This window comes from Carassius gibelio, chromosome B1, assembly GCF_023724105.1.
Source record: "Carassius gibelio isolate Cgi1373 ecotype wild population from Czech Republic chromosome B1, carGib1.2-hapl.c, whole genome shotgun sequence".
In the NCBI taxonomy this organism is placed as follows: Eukaryota; Metazoa; Chordata; class Actinopteri; order Cypriniformes; family Cyprinidae; genus Carassius; species Carassius gibelio.
Genome location: NC_068396.1, coordinates 27,770,760 through 27,793,691, shown reverse-complemented (window position 1 = coordinate 27,793,691; position 22,932 = coordinate 27,770,760). Strand labels below are relative to the sequence as shown.

Genomic DNA, 22,932 nt, shown 5'->3' with positions numbered 1-22,932 from the left:
GGGGGGTAAACACTACTACAGTAATCTATAATCTTGTCCATAATGATCCAATACTTCAGAATAGTATCTTTGTCCTCACAGTATCAACCTGAGGCTCGATAAGATCACACAGCATTGTGGGTAATTGATTTTGCATGTATGAAATGAGGTGAGTTTACAGGATCTTACAGAGGTCATGTAGTTCATTGTAGTGCATGTCATTTTAACAGGTCCATCCATATAAATTAAAAGAACTGATTGACATTTTTTATGTATATATATATATATATCATGAAAATGGACTTGAAAGAGGAAAAAGGCTCCTTCAGAACTGATCCAGAACCAGAGGGTGCCACAAAAGCACCACTTCGCAGCCAATCAGATTTGTCCCCTTTGTTTTCCCACATCAGGAGACTTTAAGACAAGCAAACTCACAAAAAGAAAGGGCATTAGAAGAAAATCAAGAATCGTAAATAACAAATAGACTTAAATATTACCAAAAATGTAAACAAACACAAATCTTAACGAAACTGAAACTAATATTCACACATTAACTCAAGTAAACCCACTAGACAGTCGGTTGTGTGTGACTGAAATTATTGGGGTTATGACACTAGAATAGGATTTTCTATACGGTTTCCCTGTTATATGAGTTTCTTACAGCACACCAGAAAAGTTCTGAGTGGCTCTATTAATAAACAGTCTCTTGACAGCAACCACATAACATCAACTTTCCCAAAGTCTGCAAGGTCAGATGTTGGAGCTTCGTCTCCCTCTAGTGGCCCCTAGCGAGGGCCGGAGGCGAGGATCACGGGCCTTATAATGCTCGTTGAAGTCCAGACGGAAACTGAGGAACTGAAGACTCTCATCAGAGCAGGTCATTAGCAGCCGCAGGAACTCCTGAACTATGCCCTAAAGAGAAACAACCATCTCAGGGTTAGATGAGCTTCAGCTGCTTGAGCTAACTAGACTCTAGCACTGAGTTCTGATTCATAATGAAATTTGGACACATTCCAATTATGCATTTAATACAAATATACTGAATACATTTATATGACAAGAATATTCAGTTAGCTCTAAAACATAAACGTCTTCCCAGAATAAAGAGTTAACGATAATATGGGCTTTAATCAGAAAATTGTACATAAAAATATGATAAATGTTCATTCTACATTATTATCAGAGATGATATGTGGCGGGTATAGACCACGTTCTGCTGTAATTGTATAAGATTCACATTAAGTGTTTGACTGTAGCAGACGTAATGTCTGGATCAGGATAAAACGCCCTACTGAACACCATTAAGCATGTTCTCTCGCGCAGATACCTGCTGGTTCAGCACTTTTTTTATGCATGCCTGAAATAAATTCAGTTTTATTGGGTGAGCATATTAAAGTGTATGAAAGGGTGTGTAGGGTACCTGATAGAAGTGTGTGAGTAATCTGAGCTGAGAGCACATTTTTGGTATGGTGTCTTTAAACTCCTGCACACGTCTGTTCTCCTCGGCCTCCTGCTCTGCTGTTACACCCCACTCGCCCTGAAACACAGAAGCAGAGCTATAAACAAACACAAACAAAAAGATACACACTAACACACATTTGTTGTGCTGACATGAGGGAAGAAGAGAGAGAGAAAAAAAATCGATGGCAATAGAAAACCAATACCATCCCCATAAAAAGAGCAGCCGCTTCCATTTTCGGCCTATAAATTTGCTAATGGCCACTTTCCAGAGTCAAATAAAGGAGTGGAACATAATTCTCTTTGTGTGGAGATAATCAGACACCTTTACAGCGATGGACCCTCTGAACATGTGACTTAACCATTAGTAATGTTCTGGCCTATAAGAAGTCTCGCTATCTTTGAACTTCAGGTTATAGCAATTAATTTGGTAAGATCTTTAGATTTTTTAGGTCTCTTAAGCTCACCAAGCTGCATTTATTAATATTATTAATATTATTGCAATTAAATTAACTTTACTATTTTAATATATTTTAAAATGTAATGTATTCCTGTGATGCAAAGCTGAATTTTCAGCATCATTCCTCCAGTCTTTAGTGTCACATGATCCTTCAGAAATCATTCTGATATGCGGCTAATTTCTAATCTTTATCAGTGTCATTATTATCAGTAAAAACTGTTGTGCTGCTTAAATTTTTTGTGGAAACAGTGATGCATTTAGAAATTTTCTTAAAAAAAAAAAAAAGCAATATTTTTCTAAATCTATGGGCCAAGACATTGTGGAGATTTTAAAAGTATATGAAGGTCATATTTTTGGTCAAGCAATTTATTTTTTCCATTAAAGATGTGCATTATTTGAGCTGTAAAGTTAACATAATGCAGTTATACTGGACTGGAGACAGACTAGTTCATCTCATGATGCTGCAAGTAAAGTGATGCTGTGATTGTCTGGCACAAGTATGCAAGGAATAAACAGCACCAATTTTTTATAAATCAAATTCTCATGTGGAGATGGCCAATAAAATATCTATAGCTGATAAATCATTTCACCTGTCAGATATGTTAAAATATTTTTTGGACTGCAGGATGAAAACATAATGACTGTAATATTATTACATATTCATTTTATACTTACACTAGATGTGTGGAAAAGCACAGATTTGATTTACTGTCTATACATACCATTTCTTCCCTCTGTCTCTTCTTGTCCTCGAATTGGATGCGCAGTTGCAGCTCTTCTAGAGCAGAGCGGTACAGTGTGTCCTGAGCATTCTGGAACTCAATGATCTGATCAAACACCGCACGCAACTGATTCAACAGAGACTGCAAACACACCAGGAGGACAAGCATGAGGGATCAGCACCAGTACACAACTACCCTGTGTAAATGCATCGTACCCTGTTGTTCACATCCAGCAGGCAGCGAGAAATGATGGTGTCCAGGAAAACGTCATGAGCTGCTATAATATGGTCCAGATCCTGAGCCTGCAGGACCTTATTCCACAGCTCATCCCAAGAGCACTCCAACACCTAGTGTGACAAACACAATACGATAAATAATAGAAGGAGAAACAGGTGGCAATACATACAGAGGGACGTACCTCAAATGTGACATAATACTGCATCTGATGGATGAAGTGAACCATCTCGGAAGCGAGAAGGTGACATTGGTGCAGCACACCGGAGAGCTCTGTGCAAATACACATCACACACCTTATCAGTCTGCAGAGAAAGCTAAATCTCACAAAGGTTTATGTTCATCGAACACAATGAATGCTGCACTCACCCGGCATGCTCTTCAACAGTTTGGAGTTACACATTTGACCTTTCCATATATCTGTGAGGATGTACTCCATTCTTTTAGCCCTCCACAGGAAGTTAAACACTCGCAGGTAGTGGCTCATGCACTCACGGGTGAACACCTGACACAGGTATGACATGTGGTTAGGGATGCAAAAGCTGTTAATTAGTTAACAGTAAGTTCCAGTACTATATACAGTGAGAGTATACAGATTGTATACAGTAAGAAAAATATAAAATTAGGTGGGGTTTTTGAAAATGAAAAAGAAACAAGTCATTTTATAATTTACAGGAAAACGACTTAAAATTAACTGTACAGTGAAATATTCCCTGCATGACACCTCATATTTGATGGTTTTTCATTGAAATAACTGTTTACATTGTATCAGTAAATGAAATAAATTTTTTTTTACTGTGACTTAAGTTAAGTATGTAAAACCTTAATGTTGCTTCCATATTGCTACCATTTTTATGGCAAAGTCCCGGCAAACCACAGCTGCATGTATTTTACCTTAAATGTCACTTATTGTTTTTTTTTTTTTTCACAGACTAAAATTAGGGTAGCACTTTATTTTACAGTCCTGATCCTCATGTACATACTATGTACTTATTATAGTAATTACAATAACTATGTAATAACTAGGTTCTAACCCTGAACCTACCCCTAAACCCAACCCTACCCCATGTAGGTACCTTGTGTTACCAGAACTTTCTTAGATAAATACACTGTAAGTACACTATAAGTACATGTTAGTACACGTACTGTAAAATAAAGTGCAACCTAAATTAGAAATAAACACTAAAAACTAAAATCAGTCATTTTAAAAACTACAAGTGAATTTAGGCATCCCAACCTAACAATGTATGCATAATTCACAGATTACATTACAAAAACAAGAACAACAACAAAAAAACAACAACTGCTAACTATTTTCGCATTCTGGGTCATTTTTGACCCGGTGGAAAATAAGCTTATAAAATAGTTATAACTTGATTTTTTTCAACAAAATAAATTGTTTATGATGAATAACTTCACATTAATACGTGTTCAACATTAAAGATGAATGCTGCAGTTAATCCAGCACCTTGGCTCACTGAAATTTACTGCTTGGTTCTTGGACTGACACTCTGACACTCCTTGGTCTCGATCCAAGTCTCAAGTGATCTAGTCTCAGACTTAGACTCCATCCGACTAAACCGCTAAAAACTATGCATTTTTAAAAATGTATTTGCATAATGTTTTAAATCTCTCCCAGGTCAAAAAACCCAAATGTGTTAAGGGTTAACAGTAAGGATCAACCTTAAGTGAACAGAAAAATCATTTTGCATTCAGGACTGTGTGTGGACTTCGTCATTCTGCTGGTGAGGAAAAATACATCATGAACAATTTCAGAGTTAAAGGACAGAACTTGGATAAACAAAGTTAACTTTAGGCTTATGCCAAAAGAGTTTATTTACCGTGGCAATGGGCCCCTCTACATGATAATCCAAACTGAAGACATCCCAACCAGTGTCTCCAGGAGAAACCTGGACAAAACAGGACACAAGATCCATATTCAGTGATGCACAATTATGCACTTAAATTTACCATCAGCCTGCCTTTTATTTTTCTAAATACCTCTAGTAGCCGGACATCAAGCCTCTTCAGTATCTCCGGACTGTCAAACTGGGCATTGGTTGCTCTGACAGCAGTCTCCAGGATACCGGTTAGATTGTGTTGGTAAAGAGTGGTGGCAGCCCTCACCAACTCTGGCCTAAGAGAGAGCGAGAGATAAAGGGAGACTGATGACTCCAAGAAAGAAAAGGGTTCTGTTATAAATCAGCAATAGAATCAAGCTGAAACAGAAAGATCACCCCGGAGCACACACACAAACTTACTTGAGGAGGTCCATGAGGTGTCGGATGAAGTCTCCCTGGCCCAGCAGCAGGTATCTCCTCATGGCCTGAAGATGCTCCAGCAGCTGGTAGTTTTTATTCAACACATCCAGCAGATACTTACTGGTCTCAAAATATGCAGCATCAATCTTACTCTGAAAGGCCCCTTCCAGATCAGTGAACAACACTGCCGCTGAAAACAAGATACACAGGGTGCTCAATAAAAGCAAAAACGAAGACGAGAGAGATAGAGAGAGAGAGAAAATACGACAAGTGGAAAGAAAAGTGGTAAATGAAGAAAAAGCGAAGAGGAAAAGTGAGGCAAAGGAAGAAAAAAAAGGACAAAATTAAAATAAACTATCCTAGTAAATCCTTATGGCAAACATTGCCAGAAATTTACTGCAAGCTGACTTTTCACACACAAATAAGCAGTGACCAGGGTTACGATAAACTAGTAGAACAAGTAGAACAAAGACAAAACTCATAAACAAATAATGGGGGGAAATTAAATCAAACTAAAAAGATGGGTTGAAACACTAACACATAAAATAAGCAACACAAATTGTGAAACTGAAATCTTTTTGTAGTTAACACGCATTCAGCATCTTGTTTTTCTGTCCACCAAGCAGCAATGTATTCAAAGGAATATGTGTGATTTTTGTATACATAAATTAAAAAGATTTCTAATTTTATGTGTGAATAACACAATAGTTAAAGAATCACTTAATTGACAGTAGGGGTGGGAGATAATAACCAAAATTTTATTATTTAAGAAATTAAGTATGTAAGATAAAATAAATTTTATTCCAAGGGTAACAATGTCAAAATATAGTTATTTTTGCTTTAAATAATGTCTCCATATTCTTTACTGTGTAAATTAAATATATATTTACAACAGTTACAAAGGTGATTTAGTCAAGAGCAGTGAGACATTTTCTCTCTTTTGTTGTTTGATTATCATGAATGAAAGGAATATTAATACTGCTGTCACTTTAAGAGCTGCCCAGATCCAATATTGTTACACATGCATTTTTTTTTTTTTGTGAATTTTGCCTTCACTTAAGACCTTAATTACTGTGTTTATGAAGATACTTGCAAAGACTTCCATTTTGACCCATTCAGGTGTGTGTATTTAACTGTTCAAGGCCTATAAAGTGGAAAAAACAACTCCGTTCAATTCTTCCATGCTCTACAAGCACCATCATCACTATATGCTCAGACAGCACGTGCATAATACAAAATGAGTTCTCTTGCACTGCCGATTGCTTTTCAGTGGTTTAAAATGACTTGTTTTTAAACTGCAATGCTCAAAAATGCGTGCAAATAATACGTTTTTGTGACCATGTAGCACAGCAATGTCACATGAGTAACCACGATAGAGAAAATAGTACAAAATCTCTACCGGTTGACAAATGTCTACTAGTTAATCGTGTCTACCGGTATATCGCCCACCCCTAACTGACACACTGAAAACTTAAAGAAAAAACTTTAACTACTAAAACCTCTGAAACCAACTAAAACCAAGCTTAGATTTAAAGTAAATTTGAAAAACAATAAAAATAAGTTAGAAACTATAATCACCATGACTGTGTTATAAAAGTATTACAAAATGATGGTAAACATGAAAGATTATTGCCAAAAAACATTACGTTTTTGCAAGGTTATATGGCTTTAAGGCCAGAAAAAGTAAAGCACAAAGTCAATGCAGACAAAAGAAAGAAGAAAATATAGAACCTTCTGGAATCACATTGAAGGACAGAGATGTACGCTGGAGGCTAAGAGCATTGATTAGCCATGTTAGAAAAGATGTTAAATAGAGCCCGCATCGATATTGACAACACCACCACAGACAGGCGGTCAAAAACGGCACTTTCCACCACAACAGATCAATCCTTCTCTCTCCTCCTTCTCCATCCCTCGCTTTCAGCAGGTTATTTAACTATTAGCTGGCATTATAGCCACAGATATTGCATTAGCTAGCATAAACGCAGCTATTTTAAGCGACTGCATTAGCGCTAGCTCACCATCTTTGGGAGAGTCGGTGGATTTGGAGGCAGGCATGATCTTTCCCGGCGGCGTCCTGTCGTGGCATACCTGATGCAGGAAGTTGATGGATTTGCCAATGAGTAGAACCTGGAGAAGGACAGAAGAGAAGAAAACACATCATTATAGGCTTATTTCGGTCTGAAAATGACTCACTATTAGTTATTGTCTTGCATTAAACAATCAAATCAGAAGAAAGTATGAGAACTGCTTGGCTGCACGAAACACACATCCTTCCTAGTCTGTACTGAGTGGCTGATAATAAATTAGGTCAATATTATATATGTGTGATATTATATAATTTATTCCACACATTTTACCTGAAGAGCAACAAACTGAGAATTATAATAATAATACTTTTACTACTAATAATATATTTATAAAAATAAATACTTTATTTTCCGGACTATAAGTCACACTTTTTTTCATAGTTTGGCTGATCCTGTGACTTATAGTCAGGTGCGACTTATTTATCAAAATTAATTTGACATGAACCAAGAGAAATGAACTAAGATTAGACCAAGAGAAAACATTACCGTCTACAGCCGCCAGAGGGCGCTCTATGCTGCTCATTGCTCCTGTAGTCTACACTGAAAACATAGAGCGCCCTCTTGCGGCTGTAGACGGTAATGGTTTCTCTTGGTTCTAAATAAATGCGACTTATATATGTTTTCTTCCTCATCATGACGTATTTTTGGACTTGGACTGATGCGACTTATACTCAGGTGCGACTTATGGGCCGAAAAATACGGTACATTTGTACACTTTTACATTGTGTTTTTTGTAAATGTGGTATAATAATTACAATGGATAAATATAATATAATGTATATTTATTTATATTTTATACATATAAAAAATATTATACATCATATTGTATATTTGTATTATAAGTGTATTATTTACTGTGCTTTTTATAAATTATTATTTTTTTGGTTACACTATTGTATTATATAATATAGTTATATTATAATATTTTCTGTACTCATAAATATATTTTGACCACAGGCTTGAGGTACTGTAGAAATAGATCAAAATAATGCCTATTTTACATAAATAATAAAGGTAATATAGATCATATTTGACATGTAAAAGCGTTTTAGTGTATTAATTGTTTTATTTGTTTGCTCATTCACCCACTCACCTTTTTTTTTGTGTATGCTCATTATATGTTCCATGTATGTCCCTAAGACTTATATTGATGGAGGTCCCAAGCCATTTTTAAGGATCAGAATCTTCTAGATAACATTTTATAGACTCTTTTGACTGGTCCTGATAAGCAACTATGAAGCCACTGATTAGTGTAGGTCTTGTTCATAGATCAATGACATCTACAATATGCCATGACAGATTTTAACTCAAAGTAATCCAATGTAAAGTACACAATGTAATATGGAATGAAAGTACATGATGCACTCTCATGATGTCAGTGCTGTACCTTCCTGGCTTGATCCATGGTGATGAAGGAGGGGATCATACTCTTCCTCAGAGAGTACTTGTCATGCCACAGTCTGTCGGTCTTCACCGCTGGGTCTGAGGCTACAAAGAACTGAACACAGGTTTCCATAGTCAGATAGAGATCTTAATTATTTTTTATTTTTTTTAGGAAAGTTATAATGCTATGACCTGTAACAAACACACACACACACACACACACACACACACACACACACACACACACACACACACACACACACACATCACTGCAGCTCAAAGACAAATAAATGACTTCTATGGACTGGTCATCTATTGCTGTAACACTACAAATGACCTTCTGCTGTAATTACACAGATGGAAGGAACGAACGTAGAAGAGCTCATCAGTACTTTCATCACGGCAACTATTAAAATGACTATTGCCATGAATAACGATGGCGAGCGAAACGAGGAGCTCATAAACCCTTGGCCCAGGAGGAGTACAGCTTCGATGGGTACATTAGTATATAACCCTCTCCATCACCTCCACCCTCAACACTGCTTACACTGTGAAAAAGCCTGTTACACTTCAGCGAGGGCGAGATTAAATCCTGTGATTATAGGCAGGAGCCTCTGATTGGTTCCCGTGCAGAGGGGAAGCTGAGAGTTGATAACTCTTCTACGCCCGATGACTTCAAACTTAGTTGAATGGGCATAGACTAAGTAGCGAAAGATTCATTGACACTATTTGGTAATGGTGGAGGACAAGGAGAAGTAGATGTGAGAGTGATAGTGGAGGGAAAAAGAGACAGAAGGCCATAGAGGCAGTGGAAGGAGACGAGCCCATTAGCGCACCCTCATCTATGTGTAGGAGACGGTGGTTCACTGTGTCTGGAACACTAAATCACACTCAAGTGCAGCTGTTTTCTCAGACACACAACAGTGCACAAGTCAACGGAGTCAATTGGAGGACACTGGCCCGAGCTTGGCTTCCATTATATGGTGGAACAAATATATATACATTTTTTTTTATGTATTAACTTTGTATTAAAGGAGGGGTGAAATGCTATTTCATGCATACTGAGTTTTTTACACTGTTAAAGAGTTGGATTCCCATGCTAAACATGGACAAAGTTTCAAAAATTAAGTTGTACGTTTGAAGGAGTATTTTTGTTCCCAAAATACTCCTTCCTGGTTTATCACAAGTTTCGGAAAGTTTTTTTCGAGTATGGCTCTGTGTGACGTTAGATGGAGCGGAATTTCCTTATATGGGTGCTAAGGGCACTTCTGCCGGAAGAGCACGCACTCCCGTACAGCGAGGCTGAGCACAGACATTTCACTGATCAGAGCGATTCACTTATCAGAGCGAGAGCATTGCGAAATGTCACAAAAGAAGTGTGTTTTTGGTTGCCAGGTCAAGACAACCCTGCACAAAAAAAAAAAACAGCATTAAGGGACCAGTGGATGTAGTTTATTTTTACAGAGCCTCAACGGAGTTGTGCAAGTGTTTGTGTTTGTTTCCTGCATTTCGAAGATGCTTGTTTTACAAACATGGCCCAGTTTGACACCGGATTTTCCTATCGTTTATTTCTTAAGGATGATGCAATCCCAACGAAAAAGGGTCACGATCGTGTGTTGGAACCGCAGGCGGTGAGTAAAACTGCTTCAAATATCTCTGCCTCCTTGTTAGTGCGTCCCCTCCCATGCCGGAGACCCGGGTTCGAGCCCCGCTCGGAGCGAGTCGTTGCTGATGCTGCTCTCGTTCAGTTTCAGCCTCGGGATCTGATTCTGGATCATAAATAAACGGCTGAATCTGACTGCAATCCATGGTTTGTTTTGGATGATGGTTTTTCCCTCACGGTAATGTCACAGCTTCCACGTGCTCTCAACGCAAAAGCCTACTGGCGCTCGTGATTCTTTAGCTCCGCCCACACGTCGGGCCTCCAGCCGGTCGTGTTTTTCCGGGAAAAATCGGTACAGACTACCTTTCTCTTATGAATATAATAAAACTAAATACTTTTTGGAGTTATAAAGGATGCAGTACTACTCTATAGGTACTCAAGATTAACAGGATATTGAGTGAAAACGAGCATTTCACCCCCCCTTTAAGTGGTATTTACAACTCAACCAAGTAGTTACCAAATATATAATTTAAGAACGAGGAGGAGGAAAAAAAAAAAAAAAGTGTAAAAATCAAGGTAAAAATATTAAAAGGCATGTTTTGTTTTTGTTTTTTACACTAAATTAACTAAAGGAACAATATATGTGACCTGTTTTGGCAAAATGAGTCCCGATGAACAAATTTTCAAAAATGAGTAAATCTTTTTACATTTTATTTCTCTATTTATTCAAAATAATGTATGATTTGCTGGAATCAGATGAAAAATGAATGAGCTACAGCTGTTTGAAGTCGATGGAGTCAGCAAATTAAGGCAGCGGTTATATGCACTAAGTGTAAATGGCAATGGATGCTATGTACACTAAGTGCAAATAGCTATAGATTATATTTACACTATGTTACACTAAGTGCGGATCTGGATTATTAAGTAATTTTCCAGTAATTTCTGTGCGGCTTGGTCCAAAGATCATATGACCAGATTTTGGACAAAACTGGGCAAAATTTGAAGGAGGAGTAGCAAAAAAAACTGTTTATCATTTACTTCAATATGGTGGACAGATACACTGATAGAAAAAGACAAATGAGACATTGTCAGAATTGGCATTAAGCAGGGAATGAAAGGATGTAAAAAAAAAAAATATTTTCAAAAGTTATAAGCATTTTTGCAAAAGTCATTATATCTCTGGAACACTAGGTGGCGCTGTGTTCAAACTTGGTACCTGTGGTGTTGATGATCCCCCTTCTGACTAACAGTTCAAAAGTTAGGCGCCAAAATAGCAATTTTTCATATCTCGCGATCCATAGGTGGCACTGTTACCAACTTTGGCATGGACCCTCATACCATGCAGTTGAGTACATAGTTTTGCAGTGTGCTGACTTTAAAGTAACTGCTCAAGTAATGAATTACAGTCTGGACGAAAACAGAAAGTTCTAACAAGGATAGCTGGAAGTGAATTTGCAAAAACAAGCAGTGTGTCATGAGTCCTGACCTCATGGTACGTATCCTCCAGCTCCCCGTCGTAGATCCAGCGATACAGGAAGTTAAGAATGGGGTGGGACACCAGACCAAGGATGTGCTGGATCAACGCTCTCATGTGAGGGTCACCCGTCTTTTCATAAGCATGTACAGCTGAGGCCAACTCTCCTCCTTTACGCCCTGAGAGAGTTATGTGAAATCAAATCTTTGACCTAAATGCACCTTATTACTGTGAAATATAATCAGGAGTTTGACATTAAAGGAGTAGTTCACATCCAGAACAAAAACTTCATCCAAGATGTTCATGTCTTTCTTTCTTCAGTTGTAAAGAAATAGTTTTTGAGCAAAACATTTCAGGAATTTTCTCCATATAGTGGACTTCTATGGTGCCCACGAGTTTAAACTTCCAAAATGCAGTTTAAATGCAGCATCAAAGGGCTCTTACCAATCCCAGCCAAGGAAGAAGTGTCTTATCTAGCAAAAAAAAAAAAAAAAAAATTATAGGACGATTTTGAAGTTGGACGAGAATGAAATGGTAGTTTTTCGACATACCCTCAACTGTCATGAACCGGAAAAAACAAAGTTCACACAGAGCTAGACAAGATGAGCATTTGAGGTTATAAAGTACATAAATTGTAAAAAAAATTTTTAGAAAATAATTGATTGTTTCGCTAGATAAGACACTTCTTCCTTTGGCTGGGATTGTTAGGAGCCCTTTGATTCTGGATTTAAACTGCATTTTAAGACTCGTGGGCACCATATAGGTCCACTATATGGGGAAAATTCCTGAAATGGTATGTTCGAAAGAAAGACATGAACATCTTAGATGACAAGGGGGTGAGTACTAGTGGTCGACCGATATATCGGCCGATATTTGGCATTTTTCAAATATCAGCATTAGCCGATACGCTTTTCTGCTTGACCAATGTGTTTAAGGCGGGACTTTTATTTTGACGTTGCCTGAGCACACACAGCTCACATTCTCAATCTTGTTCACTGTCGTCGTTAACAGTTCTGTCTAATATGGATAGAAGTCTGTCTAATAATTGGATAGAACGGTTAAACAAAGGAAATAATGTATACAAAAAGTATTATAACGATTGCATTTATATTATTAGTAATAGAAAGGTAATGATTATAATACTTTCTCTTTTGCCGTCAGCATTAAGCAAATATGCATTTATATAATTTAAACAAATCTTTTAATGACTAATAAACATTTAATTTCAAAAACCTTGCAAACTTAGCTGTGAAATCTTGTGAATTGTGCATTTTTATCCAGCATTATCGTGTGTTCTCTTTGTGACAGTCGGTCCGTGTGAAGTGAATGCTTTAAACTTTAAACTCGTGATTTCAAATTATGAAAATTCTTTATGCATTTGCCCACTGTCATATTCATATCATTTTCATTGTGTGCTGTTTGTAAAATGAGTGGTGCCCTTGCTTTATTTGAAAAATATGATTCCCAGTGCACACAAACTTCCCAGAATACTGAATGCCCTGTTGGTTACAGTGTTTACTTTTTAATTATATTTTAATTAAATATTTATTTGTGAAAAATACTTTGTCATCTAAAGTAAATGTTTATATTACACATGTATCAGTAATCGATTGTCAAATTATTTCAAATTTCTTAAATATAAAAAAATAGTAATAATAATAATTATATCGACCCTGCTGCTTTCTTAGATATTTTGTTCTGGAAGTTAACTACTCTTTTAATGCTGACTACATTTTAAATGTATTGTGCTGCAGATTGTATCTTTTTAATGAAATGTACCACCACTAACCTTGGCAGTAGTCCACCAGTGCGGCTAGTGTTTTCAGCCGAATCTTGGGGTCGTAGGTCCACACCAGCAGTCTCTTTAGAGTCAGACTGTTATCCACGCTCATGTTTACACCCTGATCGTCTTCCACCTGGAGCTAAACACATACACGTCAGTTACAGCTTTCCACTGAAATGGTGCTGGTTCTCATGCTTGGTGGTTTTATTGTGCTTTTCACAAGATGCTTTTGACAGGGTTATTTAAGACAGAGTACATAAATTGGACAAGGCTCTACTTTATTATATATTATCCAGCAGACTGTTCCAGGTAGGAACCAGCGGCGGAAAATTCAGGCATGAGCAAACGAATGTTTCAGGGTCAAACACACATTTTCCCCTGCGCATTAAGTGGTGTCCCAGACTCACCTGTGCATGAAGTACAGACAACAATCTGTAGTACTCCTTCAGCTCTTGATGCAATGCAGCACAAAAACTCTAGGGATGAAAACAGGAAGCAAAAGGGTTACTGAAATTAGTGTGTGTGAAATTCCTGAATTATTCCTGACTACAATCAACTGTTTTTTTTTTTTTTATATATTTTTATTTATTTATTTAAAAATACAATAAAATCATATTGTAAAATATTATTCAAAATAAAAAAATAACTACTTTCTAATTTAATATATTTTAAATATATAATTTATTCTTGTGATGCAAAGCTGAATTTTTAGCACCATTACTCCAGTCTTCAGTGTCTGATTCTACAGAAATCATTCTAATGTGCTGAATTGCTGTTAAAAAAACAATTGGTAACACTTTCTATGAAGCCCGTATTTATAATACATTTTAAGTGTATTCTTAAGACATTATAATGAATGCATAATGCATTATAAAAAACCTTATAACGTTGTATCATCTCATGAATATTCATAAGAACAGTTCTAATATATTATAATATTTACTTATTTGTGGTTATAGCTTTTAAGAATATGATGATTTATAACACAATGAACAAATTGCATCCACTTTTAGAATGGATTATATTTCTCATAGTTATAATATATTATAAGTCTCATATCTTGCCATTTTTCTGATGCTACTTTACTTAAAGCGGTCAAAGACCAGTAATAAGTAGTAGTAATAATAATAAAAATAATCTCTCAAACAGCCATAAGATCAGATAAATGTGTAATATGACACATTTGATTGAACTATTTTTATTGTAATATCAGTTTGATTATTTTGATTGTATCCGTTAGACAGCTGTTGATAAAGTAACTGTGCAACCACATGTCAACTAGCGGGTACTGGAGTATTAGTATGTGTGCTACTGTAAATATATGCTAACACTTTAATATGATGATCAACCAGCTATAAGTCCAGCTATTTGCAAGTACGTCGACTAATTCTACAATACTAAATTCAACCATTCTTAAGCATACTAATACTCTAATGAGAGTTAGTTGGCATGTAGTTGCAAAGTTGCGTATAGTCGATTGATTAAGTGGACCAAAGTCAAATGTAACCATATAAAACATTGCATTTTTTTTCAGTTGGAGTATTAAACTCACATCAATTAACATTGGCTGCATAGGAAACACTAAAATAACACTCAACATCTAACCACTAACAAGCTATAGTAAGATACTGTACAGATCTTAAACAATGTCAAGATATGATACAGTGAATGTCAAGATATGAAAGTGTTATCAAAACATTTTATTGACATTGTTTATTGTCATTGTTTGATACAAAAAAAAAAAAAATCAAAAGAACAGAATTTATTTAAAATAGAAATATATGGTTAAAATGTAGTCATCTTAACTCTTACTTTTGATCATCTTAATGCATCTTTTCTGAATAAAAGTAAATAATTTCTTAAAAAAAAAAAAAAAAAGTATAACTTTGCATTAGGGGTTAGGGTTACATATGATAGATATGTTCATTTCCCGTCATGTCACATTTCCTACCTGCCCGACTAGGCCAAAGGCTCGATCCAGGCTGTGGGAATCTGTATATTTTCTAATCTTATTGTGGAGCCAGCCGAGCTCAGCGAGCCTGCTGCTAGTGTCTCTTAGAGACTTACACAGTGGCACCTATAGACAAAACATACAGTTATTTAGTCTCTCACAACATGCAGAGCAGGAGTTTAAGATCCCGTCATAACAGACTATAGGTAAAATGACTAGAATGTATTTGTTTTTAAAAATTAAACTGAAACATCTGCTGTAAGAAAAGGAGTGGGAAAGTGTGGAAAATGAAAGTGAGCTTTAGTGTAGGCTGCCTGTGAACTGGCCAGGATGTAATCCGCCCTTTGGACACAGTAGCAAAGACATCTCATCAGTTTGAAGAAACGGCTTTAGCTAATCTCTTGACTTTCACTTATTTTGAGACTTCGTGAGCAACATCTGTTCCATTCAACACAAAAGCTCTTTAATAACTTTTAATAAAAGGCTCATTTAAGTCTTTGATTAAGTTTTCACTTGTAAAGGTCACCGGTTACCAAACAGACAACCAGTTCTTTTACTTTTCCCCCCAAGACAGAGACGAAGACAAAGCAGCTACAGCAAATCTCAGACTGAATACCATAAGGAAGAGTTCATTTCTTACAGATTCTCACAGAACTAAAAGGAAACATGCAAAAAAAATGAGTTTCTTAAAACAGTAATCCATAGATTACTGGAAACTAATGACTTCTGGGTAAATGTCAAGGAATACCCTCACATTAATATCGATTCTATGCTAAATATAATCATATAATGCATAAAAAGTGACATTGAAATGGTTTGATTTTTAGGTTTTCTGTGGTCTAATGGTTTGATTACTATATGTGTGTCACGTTCAGAACGAACACAAACAGCTCTGGCCCATCAAAGTGTCTATTTACCCAGCCAACCTCACTGGACATAAAAAGCACATTGTTCTTTTTCAAACAAATAGATGCACCATTGTAAAAGTGTCACTTAAAAAAGACACCTGATCGATTAACTGATTCACGATCAACGTCTGCCAGGAATTTAAAAAAAAAGAAAAGAAAAAGGAAGAGGCCACGTGAGTTGTAGCCAGACAGAAGCAGCTGAGATCAATGCTTCTATATTTCCCATTATGCACTTACATAAGTGTCTACAGGTGCTCCTACTTAAGTTTGTTTAATAAGAACTCATGTTACAAGTACTTTTATAAGAAGTGCCACACTAGAACATTCTGCTCATAATTACTTCCCAGAATCTCAGTCTGACATCTGAAGTGTTTGTACCATAGCAGAAGTGAGGAGTAAATAAAGGAAGAACTTAAAAAAAGCTAGTAAAGAGCCCTTTGTTAATTTTCTTCACAATACAGTCATTATGAATGGCTGAGTGATTTCGACTGGCTGTACATTACGATTAAATAAACTTTCAGAAGCATTTTATTTGCGGTCCCATTTAAAAGAGTGGTCATTAAAAATCTGCTTTACTATAACAGAGCAAGCTAATGTTTGATTATAATCTTGTAACTACATTCATATTTAATAACCTTGAAACATTATTGCTTCATTTAACATTTTATGCTAATGTACACTACTTTTGAAAACTTGGAAGTTGGTATACTTTTTGTTTAAAAACGTTTTTGAAGTCTATGAAGCTCACCAAGAATGCTTTTATTTGATCAAACATATTTTCTAATTTAAGAGATTTTAAAATGTAATTTATTCCTGTGATGCTAAGCTGAATGTTTAGCATCAAAACACCAGTCTTCAGTGTCACATGATCCTCCAGAAATTATTATTAATATGCTGATTTTCATTTCTTGTTATCAATGTTACAAACAGTTGTGGTGCGGAGAGTGGGAAATGCAGTATTTTTTAGGATTCTTTAATCAACCAATTTCAACTTTCTAAAATAGAATTGATTTGAAAAAGAAACCTTTTGTAACATATAAAAGGTCTTTCCTTTTACTTTTGATCAATTTAATGCATCTCTTGAAAGGATTCACTACTTTGAACAGAACTGTACATATACCTATATTCCAACCGTTATATTGAAATGTGACAAGCACCTTTCATAAAATGTCATTTGATTGTTCCTTTATGCTTCACAGCAATCATAAACAGCCTAATTACTATAGTTAAATAGTCTGCATGTGAGCGAATGAACAAAAATCAAGAGAAAGACAAAACCAGAATGAAAGGAAAATACAGCTAATAAAGAATCACCTTTAAATCAATTTTGTAGCAGTTTTCTGGGCTGCACATCTTGATGAACTTTCCATCTATTCCCTGGAAAACATAAAGAATGTCTCGGACGAGAGCAGCCTCCCCGATCTCAGCTGGGCCAGAGGAGATAGAAAAATACAGTGAAAGGGGAGAATTTTAATTAAAGTGCTGTAAAGGTCACACTCATATATATCTGTGACAGAGAAAGATGCCATGTGGCGGAGTGCATCTTTAACACCTCTGAAATAGTTCTCTTTCACGGAGGGAATATCTTTTCCCAAAAGGATAAGAATCAAATGTAAATTACAATTAACCAGTCAAGAGTTTGTATTCAGAGTGAAACATTTATGGCATCTACAGCATAAAACTCCCAGACACCCGTCACTGGTGTTCTGCACATATCTTAAACAGTGATTTATATTTGTAGTTTTAAAATACCATCTTTATTTTAGAACATAATCACCCAGTTGTCTACAGACACATCCTGACTATTCCCTTTAGACACTCACCACTGCCATCTCCATCCCGTCTCGGTCTCTGCGGGAGTCTGGGTGCCGGACTGGAAGAGGGTCCACTCGGGGGACGAGGGGCAGCAGCTGCCCCAGAGGGTGAACTGGAGACCGGGAGAGTCCAGGCTAGATGAGACCCTCTCATAGACTCACCGACAGCTTGTGGTCCAGGTCTGAAAATTACAAAAGTGGCAGAAGTTTCCTATAAATACACTCAAGTTAATTTGAAAACCTGTGCATTTCATCATTTCATAGCCAAACTCTACTACAGGGGGTCAAAAAAATAAATAAATAAATAAATAAATAAATAAATAAAATACTAAAATGTTTGCATTGCCTTTTTGCTACATGGATTTTCTTCTCAAACCCCATTTTCTTGAAACTCGTACACCCATTAGCAAAACCTGTGGGAACTGTAATGGTGAGCTTCAAATAGATGATGACACTGATGATCAGAGATTTTACTGCGACTGTTGGTTCGACAGATTTACTGCGAAATGAATCCATTAATCAATTAATTCAGGGTTTGGAGTACATTGCCGTATTTAAAATATCTTAAGTGCTGCAGGTGCTAGGCAGCTGCTTTAATAATAGATGAGTGTACAGCAGTTTAATTAAACATGCTACAAATACAACAGCTGCATTACTGAACAAAAAAAAAGAAGGAGAGAAGGAAAAAAACATATTATTTGTCATAAGCTGTTGCTGGGATAAAGCACTTAATGAAGCACAATAAAGCAATCGAAAATAAATAACACTTACGAAACATTGCGTGCATTTCAATGAATATAATGCGAGCAATATTAGTCATGTTGGGTGTAGACATTGTGCTAAAACAAAACGTCAAACCAATAGCACATGCAAACAAATTTTGCTAGATTTATTTTATTTTATTCATAGAAACAGCTTCACTTTTTAAAGACATTTTTTTGCTAATGTTTATTAAGCACACAAAGTGAAAACTTCTATACATGAGACATGATTATTTTCCCTGTAGACAAAACACAATTACTGAAAAAAAAGTCTGTAAACATCTGTTGAAATAAACTTGAGAAACAAATAAATGAAACCATTTTTAACAGACTGTAATAAAATACTACCTATAAACAGACATTGACCTCAAAATGCTACATCTGCAAAACCTCTCTGTGTTCAGAAATTTTACCATGATTTCTGATCACATCACTGAAGATTGGAGTAATGGCTGCTGAAAATTCTGATTTTCCATCACAGGAACACATTATATTCAAAACATTAAATCAGAAAACTGTTTCCATTTAAAATTGTAATTTTTTACAATATTCTAAAAAACGGCATATAATATTTAGATTCATTCTTAACACGTAGACTGTTTTTCCTCAACTGGAAACAGAAAGATCCACTCCACTGCTTGTCAGTGATTAAAAATGTTATGTCCTACCTACAACTTGAAAAGATCAGTTTCCCTTAAAAAGAAAAGAAAAAAATAATATGTTTTATTTTATATGCAACCGCCCCCCCCTCTTTTCTTTTTCCATATATCATTACCATGTTAAAATCCATTGTTAAATTAGGATTTGTTTAAAGGTGTTAAAATTTGTATTGGAATGTGTTTTGTTCTTGTGCCAATGTAAAAAGAAAAACTTCATAAAGAGAATGTTCAAAAAGATGATAGTTCACCTCAATAATGAAAATTCTGTCATCATTTTAAATAATGCTCTTACTTGTATGACCGACCTTCTTCCTTAAACCTTAAAAAGGGAAAATCTGAAGAATAATTTAGTTATCACATAGCACAACAGCCAAGAAATCTAAAACTGAAAAATTTAAGTTTATTTTCACATAATCACATGACAAATGTATCCGTGTTGTTTGGCATTACTGACACCTAAGTTGGTGCAACATGTGACTTTTATGGCTCTTATTTTGTCCTTTTTGAGCTTGAGAGGCCATGGTCACTGTATGGAAAACAATCTTCACTAGTCAGTCCATCACGGTCACTCACCCAGTGAGCAGAGACGGAGGGGTCGGCCCAGGCCCATTGATCGTGAATGCTCCCATACTGCCGATGCCACTGGTAGCCATGCTGGAGTTATGGGCAGTGGCTGAGCGCTCTGGGTAGCTGAGCGGGAGGCTCTGGGGACGGGCGTAGTAAAACGGGGTGGAGTGGACATCACGAGGCAAACCCTGGGCAAGCAGAGCTCCATAACTACACACCTGTGAAGGGGAAAGAAGAACAATGTAACATAATTTTTACCACATTATTGTGTAGTATCTGTAGAAAAACTTGGAAAAACATCTCAGTAACATACAGGAACACGGTTAGACGGCTTCCTTGGGTCCTCACAAAGGCTGAGCAGGAGGTATAAGATGGACCATCTATGTTTCAGTACACCCTGTTCACCAGAATCAAATCAATCAGCATATTTAACCATATCACGTGCCATCCATTATATTTAATCTATATGCATCATGCATAACTGAGCTGAATACAGACCTGGGTCTGAAGCTTTCTGTGCAACTCGGAGAAAAGGGCAGCATCTGCTTCCCGTCTTTGTTTCAGCACTACATTAAATAAGAAAATAAATATTTTTTTTATTTTTGCATCTTATTTGAATAAACCAGAAACACTGAGGGATAGCCTAATGAGATTAGGTGCTGTTGATAGAACAGTCACTAGCACTACTGGGCCAGTATTGTAATACAGATTAACCAGTACTAATTTTTTTTAGACCTGATTTTTTTGTATGCTTATATGTCCGATAACAGATATGCAACATGTTTTATTTCTGTTTTTGTTATAGAACTGCAATTTATTTATTTACCATTTTATGCCATGTCAGCAAACTCAGGAATAATACGATTTAAAATGGTCTCAATAACAAAACTTAAATGAATTGTATACAACAATTTAAAAATATACAATAATATTAACACAATATAAAATAAATAAAAATATACAGCATCTTTCATAATCATAGAATAGAAAAAAAAAACATTCACAATATTTCCCAGGAATTTTTTTTTAAAACATGTCCATTACTGTCATTTGATCAAAAACATTTCCTAGTTATTAAATTGATTTAATAGCAGCAGCAACTAAACCAACAACAAGCAACATAAACTGACAAATTCTTATGTCTTCAAATAGAAAACATAAATGATAAAGTAGGTCTACCAACTTCACAAAAATGTAATAATTCATTTTAAACTACAGTTTATTAAGCTTTAAGCATTGTTTATTAGGCTAAAGAGTAAAGACAAGTAGTTCACTGGAATAATTATACATTTTCAGAAATAAAACAAAACAGTAAATAAACATGATATTCCATTTCAAATGAGGTCATTAAAATTATTAATATTTTTGTCAGTCAAGATTATGAAATGCCTGCTGACAGCAAGTCTGCTACAATCTGACAGCAAATGACATGCACATACACTGATCCACCAAACAGTCTTAAAATAAAAATCCTTAGTGTTAAGCCCTGTAGAGCAGCCTCCTGCATGTATAATTGCACTTGAATAAAGTAAGGACAGGGTTTCAAATTACTCACATTCTTTTTTAATCTTCTCAGACACCAAAAACTCATCCCGTTCAATTGTGGGTGCGTAATTACTTCCGATGACCCTCACGGCATACTGGAACTGAAGAGCTACATCAGCTGACGGAGGATACACAAACAACAGATGGATTTCATGAGCAGATACCACAATATAAACAATCTAAAGAGCTGGAGCTGAAAAAATTAAGACACATTTCAGTCCATCTACTTGCTATTAATGTCAGAATCCATAGAGTGAAATTGGTATCTGATTACACATACATAAGACATTAACTCCTTTTCAGGAAACTGAAAGCAGGGATCATATTCTGGTATGTCTGTTGTTTCTAAAGTGTCTTGTTCAACAGTAAAGTGAAATATCTGTCTATCATTTGAAGTATGACAGCAGCAGTCACAAACATTAACATATGACATCACATTGTCTGTTTTCATTGAAACACACAGCCTAGTCCACCACTGCAACACTAATCATGTTTTAGCAGCTGTGTGGCAGATGAAATGTGTGTGTTTACCTTCACTCTTGCCCGTGATCTTACAGCACAGATTCTGCAGAAGCACGTTGGGGGATTTCTGATCAAGCGTCGCCATTGTTCTCGTACATAGTACCTTCCGTGCGAGCAGAAACGGTCCACGGTGTGTTTTTAACCGCTGTCACTTCGTCTGCTGGGGTTCAGCTCCTGGCAACAGCAGCGCCATTTTAACGGAACCCGCCGAAAAGCGCTCAAAAGTCGGACTGTTCATGGAAAACACAGCAGCGGTGCGCAGCGGGAAAACAGCCGGCTGGGAAATGAGACCCGGGAAATCGTTCCTTCTGACAAACGTTATGCAAAGCATAATTAAATTAGTTGAATAATAATAATAATAATAATTGATTGATTAAATCTATTATTAATAAAAAAAATTATTTTACTAAAAACTGTAAAGGGGTTACTAATCAGCTTTGAAACGTGTATAATTGTGCACAATATTATAAACGAGTCCATCAATGAAAATAATTTATATATATATATATATATATATATATATATATATATATATATATATATATATATATATATATATATATATATATATATATAATGAAATAACCAGAATCAAAAAACTGCACAATAATTTATCTGAATAATTAGGCTATACATTGTGTTATATTATTACATTTTTTTTATTCTATGTATTAATGATGATTATGATTATTATGATTACTCTTCCTACTACATAAGTGTCAAATAGAATTAGGTTTGCTGAAATATTTGCACTGAGA

At 35.9% G+C, this 22,932-nt stretch overlaps 1 protein-coding gene across 1 annotated transcript; it reads right to left on the bottom strand.

The window, feature by feature from the left end:
• Positions 1 to 144: 144 nt before the first annotated feature.
• On the bottom strand, positions 145 to 22,449 carry LOC127949364 (gamma-tubulin complex component 3 homolog). Its single transcript, XM_052546477.1, has 22 exons — positions 22,184 to 22,449; positions 21,663 to 21,770; positions 20,606 to 20,673; positions 20,421 to 20,504; positions 20,114 to 20,325; positions 18,130 to 18,302; positions 17,621 to 17,733; positions 15,399 to 15,524; positions 13,855 to 13,923; positions 13,454 to 13,586; positions 11,677 to 11,843; positions 8,592 to 8,702; positions 7,136 to 7,244; positions 5,115 to 5,304; positions 4,855 to 4,990; positions 4,695 to 4,763; positions 3,223 to 3,358; positions 3,038 to 3,126; positions 2,835 to 2,966; positions 2,620 to 2,760; positions 1,400 to 1,516; positions 145 to 891 (listed from the first exon to the last, which is right to left on the bottom strand). Exons 1-22 carry the CDS (start codon positions 22,257 to 22,259, stop codon positions 730 to 732), a joined length of 2,721 nt encoding a protein of 906 aa, XP_052402437.1. The 5' UTR covers positions 22,260 to 22,449; the 3' UTR covers positions 145 to 729.
• Between the last annotated feature and the right edge of the window lie 483 nt (positions 22,450 to 22,932).

Coding starts and splice junctions, on each gene's coding strand:
- LOC127949364 (XM_052546477.1), bottom strand. CDS start 22,259: ATGGCGACGCTTGATCAGAAATCCCCCAACGTGCTTCTGCAGAATCTG. Junction 20,674..21,662: donor TGAGAAGATTAAAAAAGAAT/GTGAGTAATTTG, acceptor TATTTAATGTAG/TGCTGAAACAAAGACGGGAA. Junction 2,761..2,834: donor TGCTGGATGTGAACAACAGG/GTACGATGCATT, acceptor GTGTGTTTGCAG/TCTCTGTTGAATCAGTTGCG.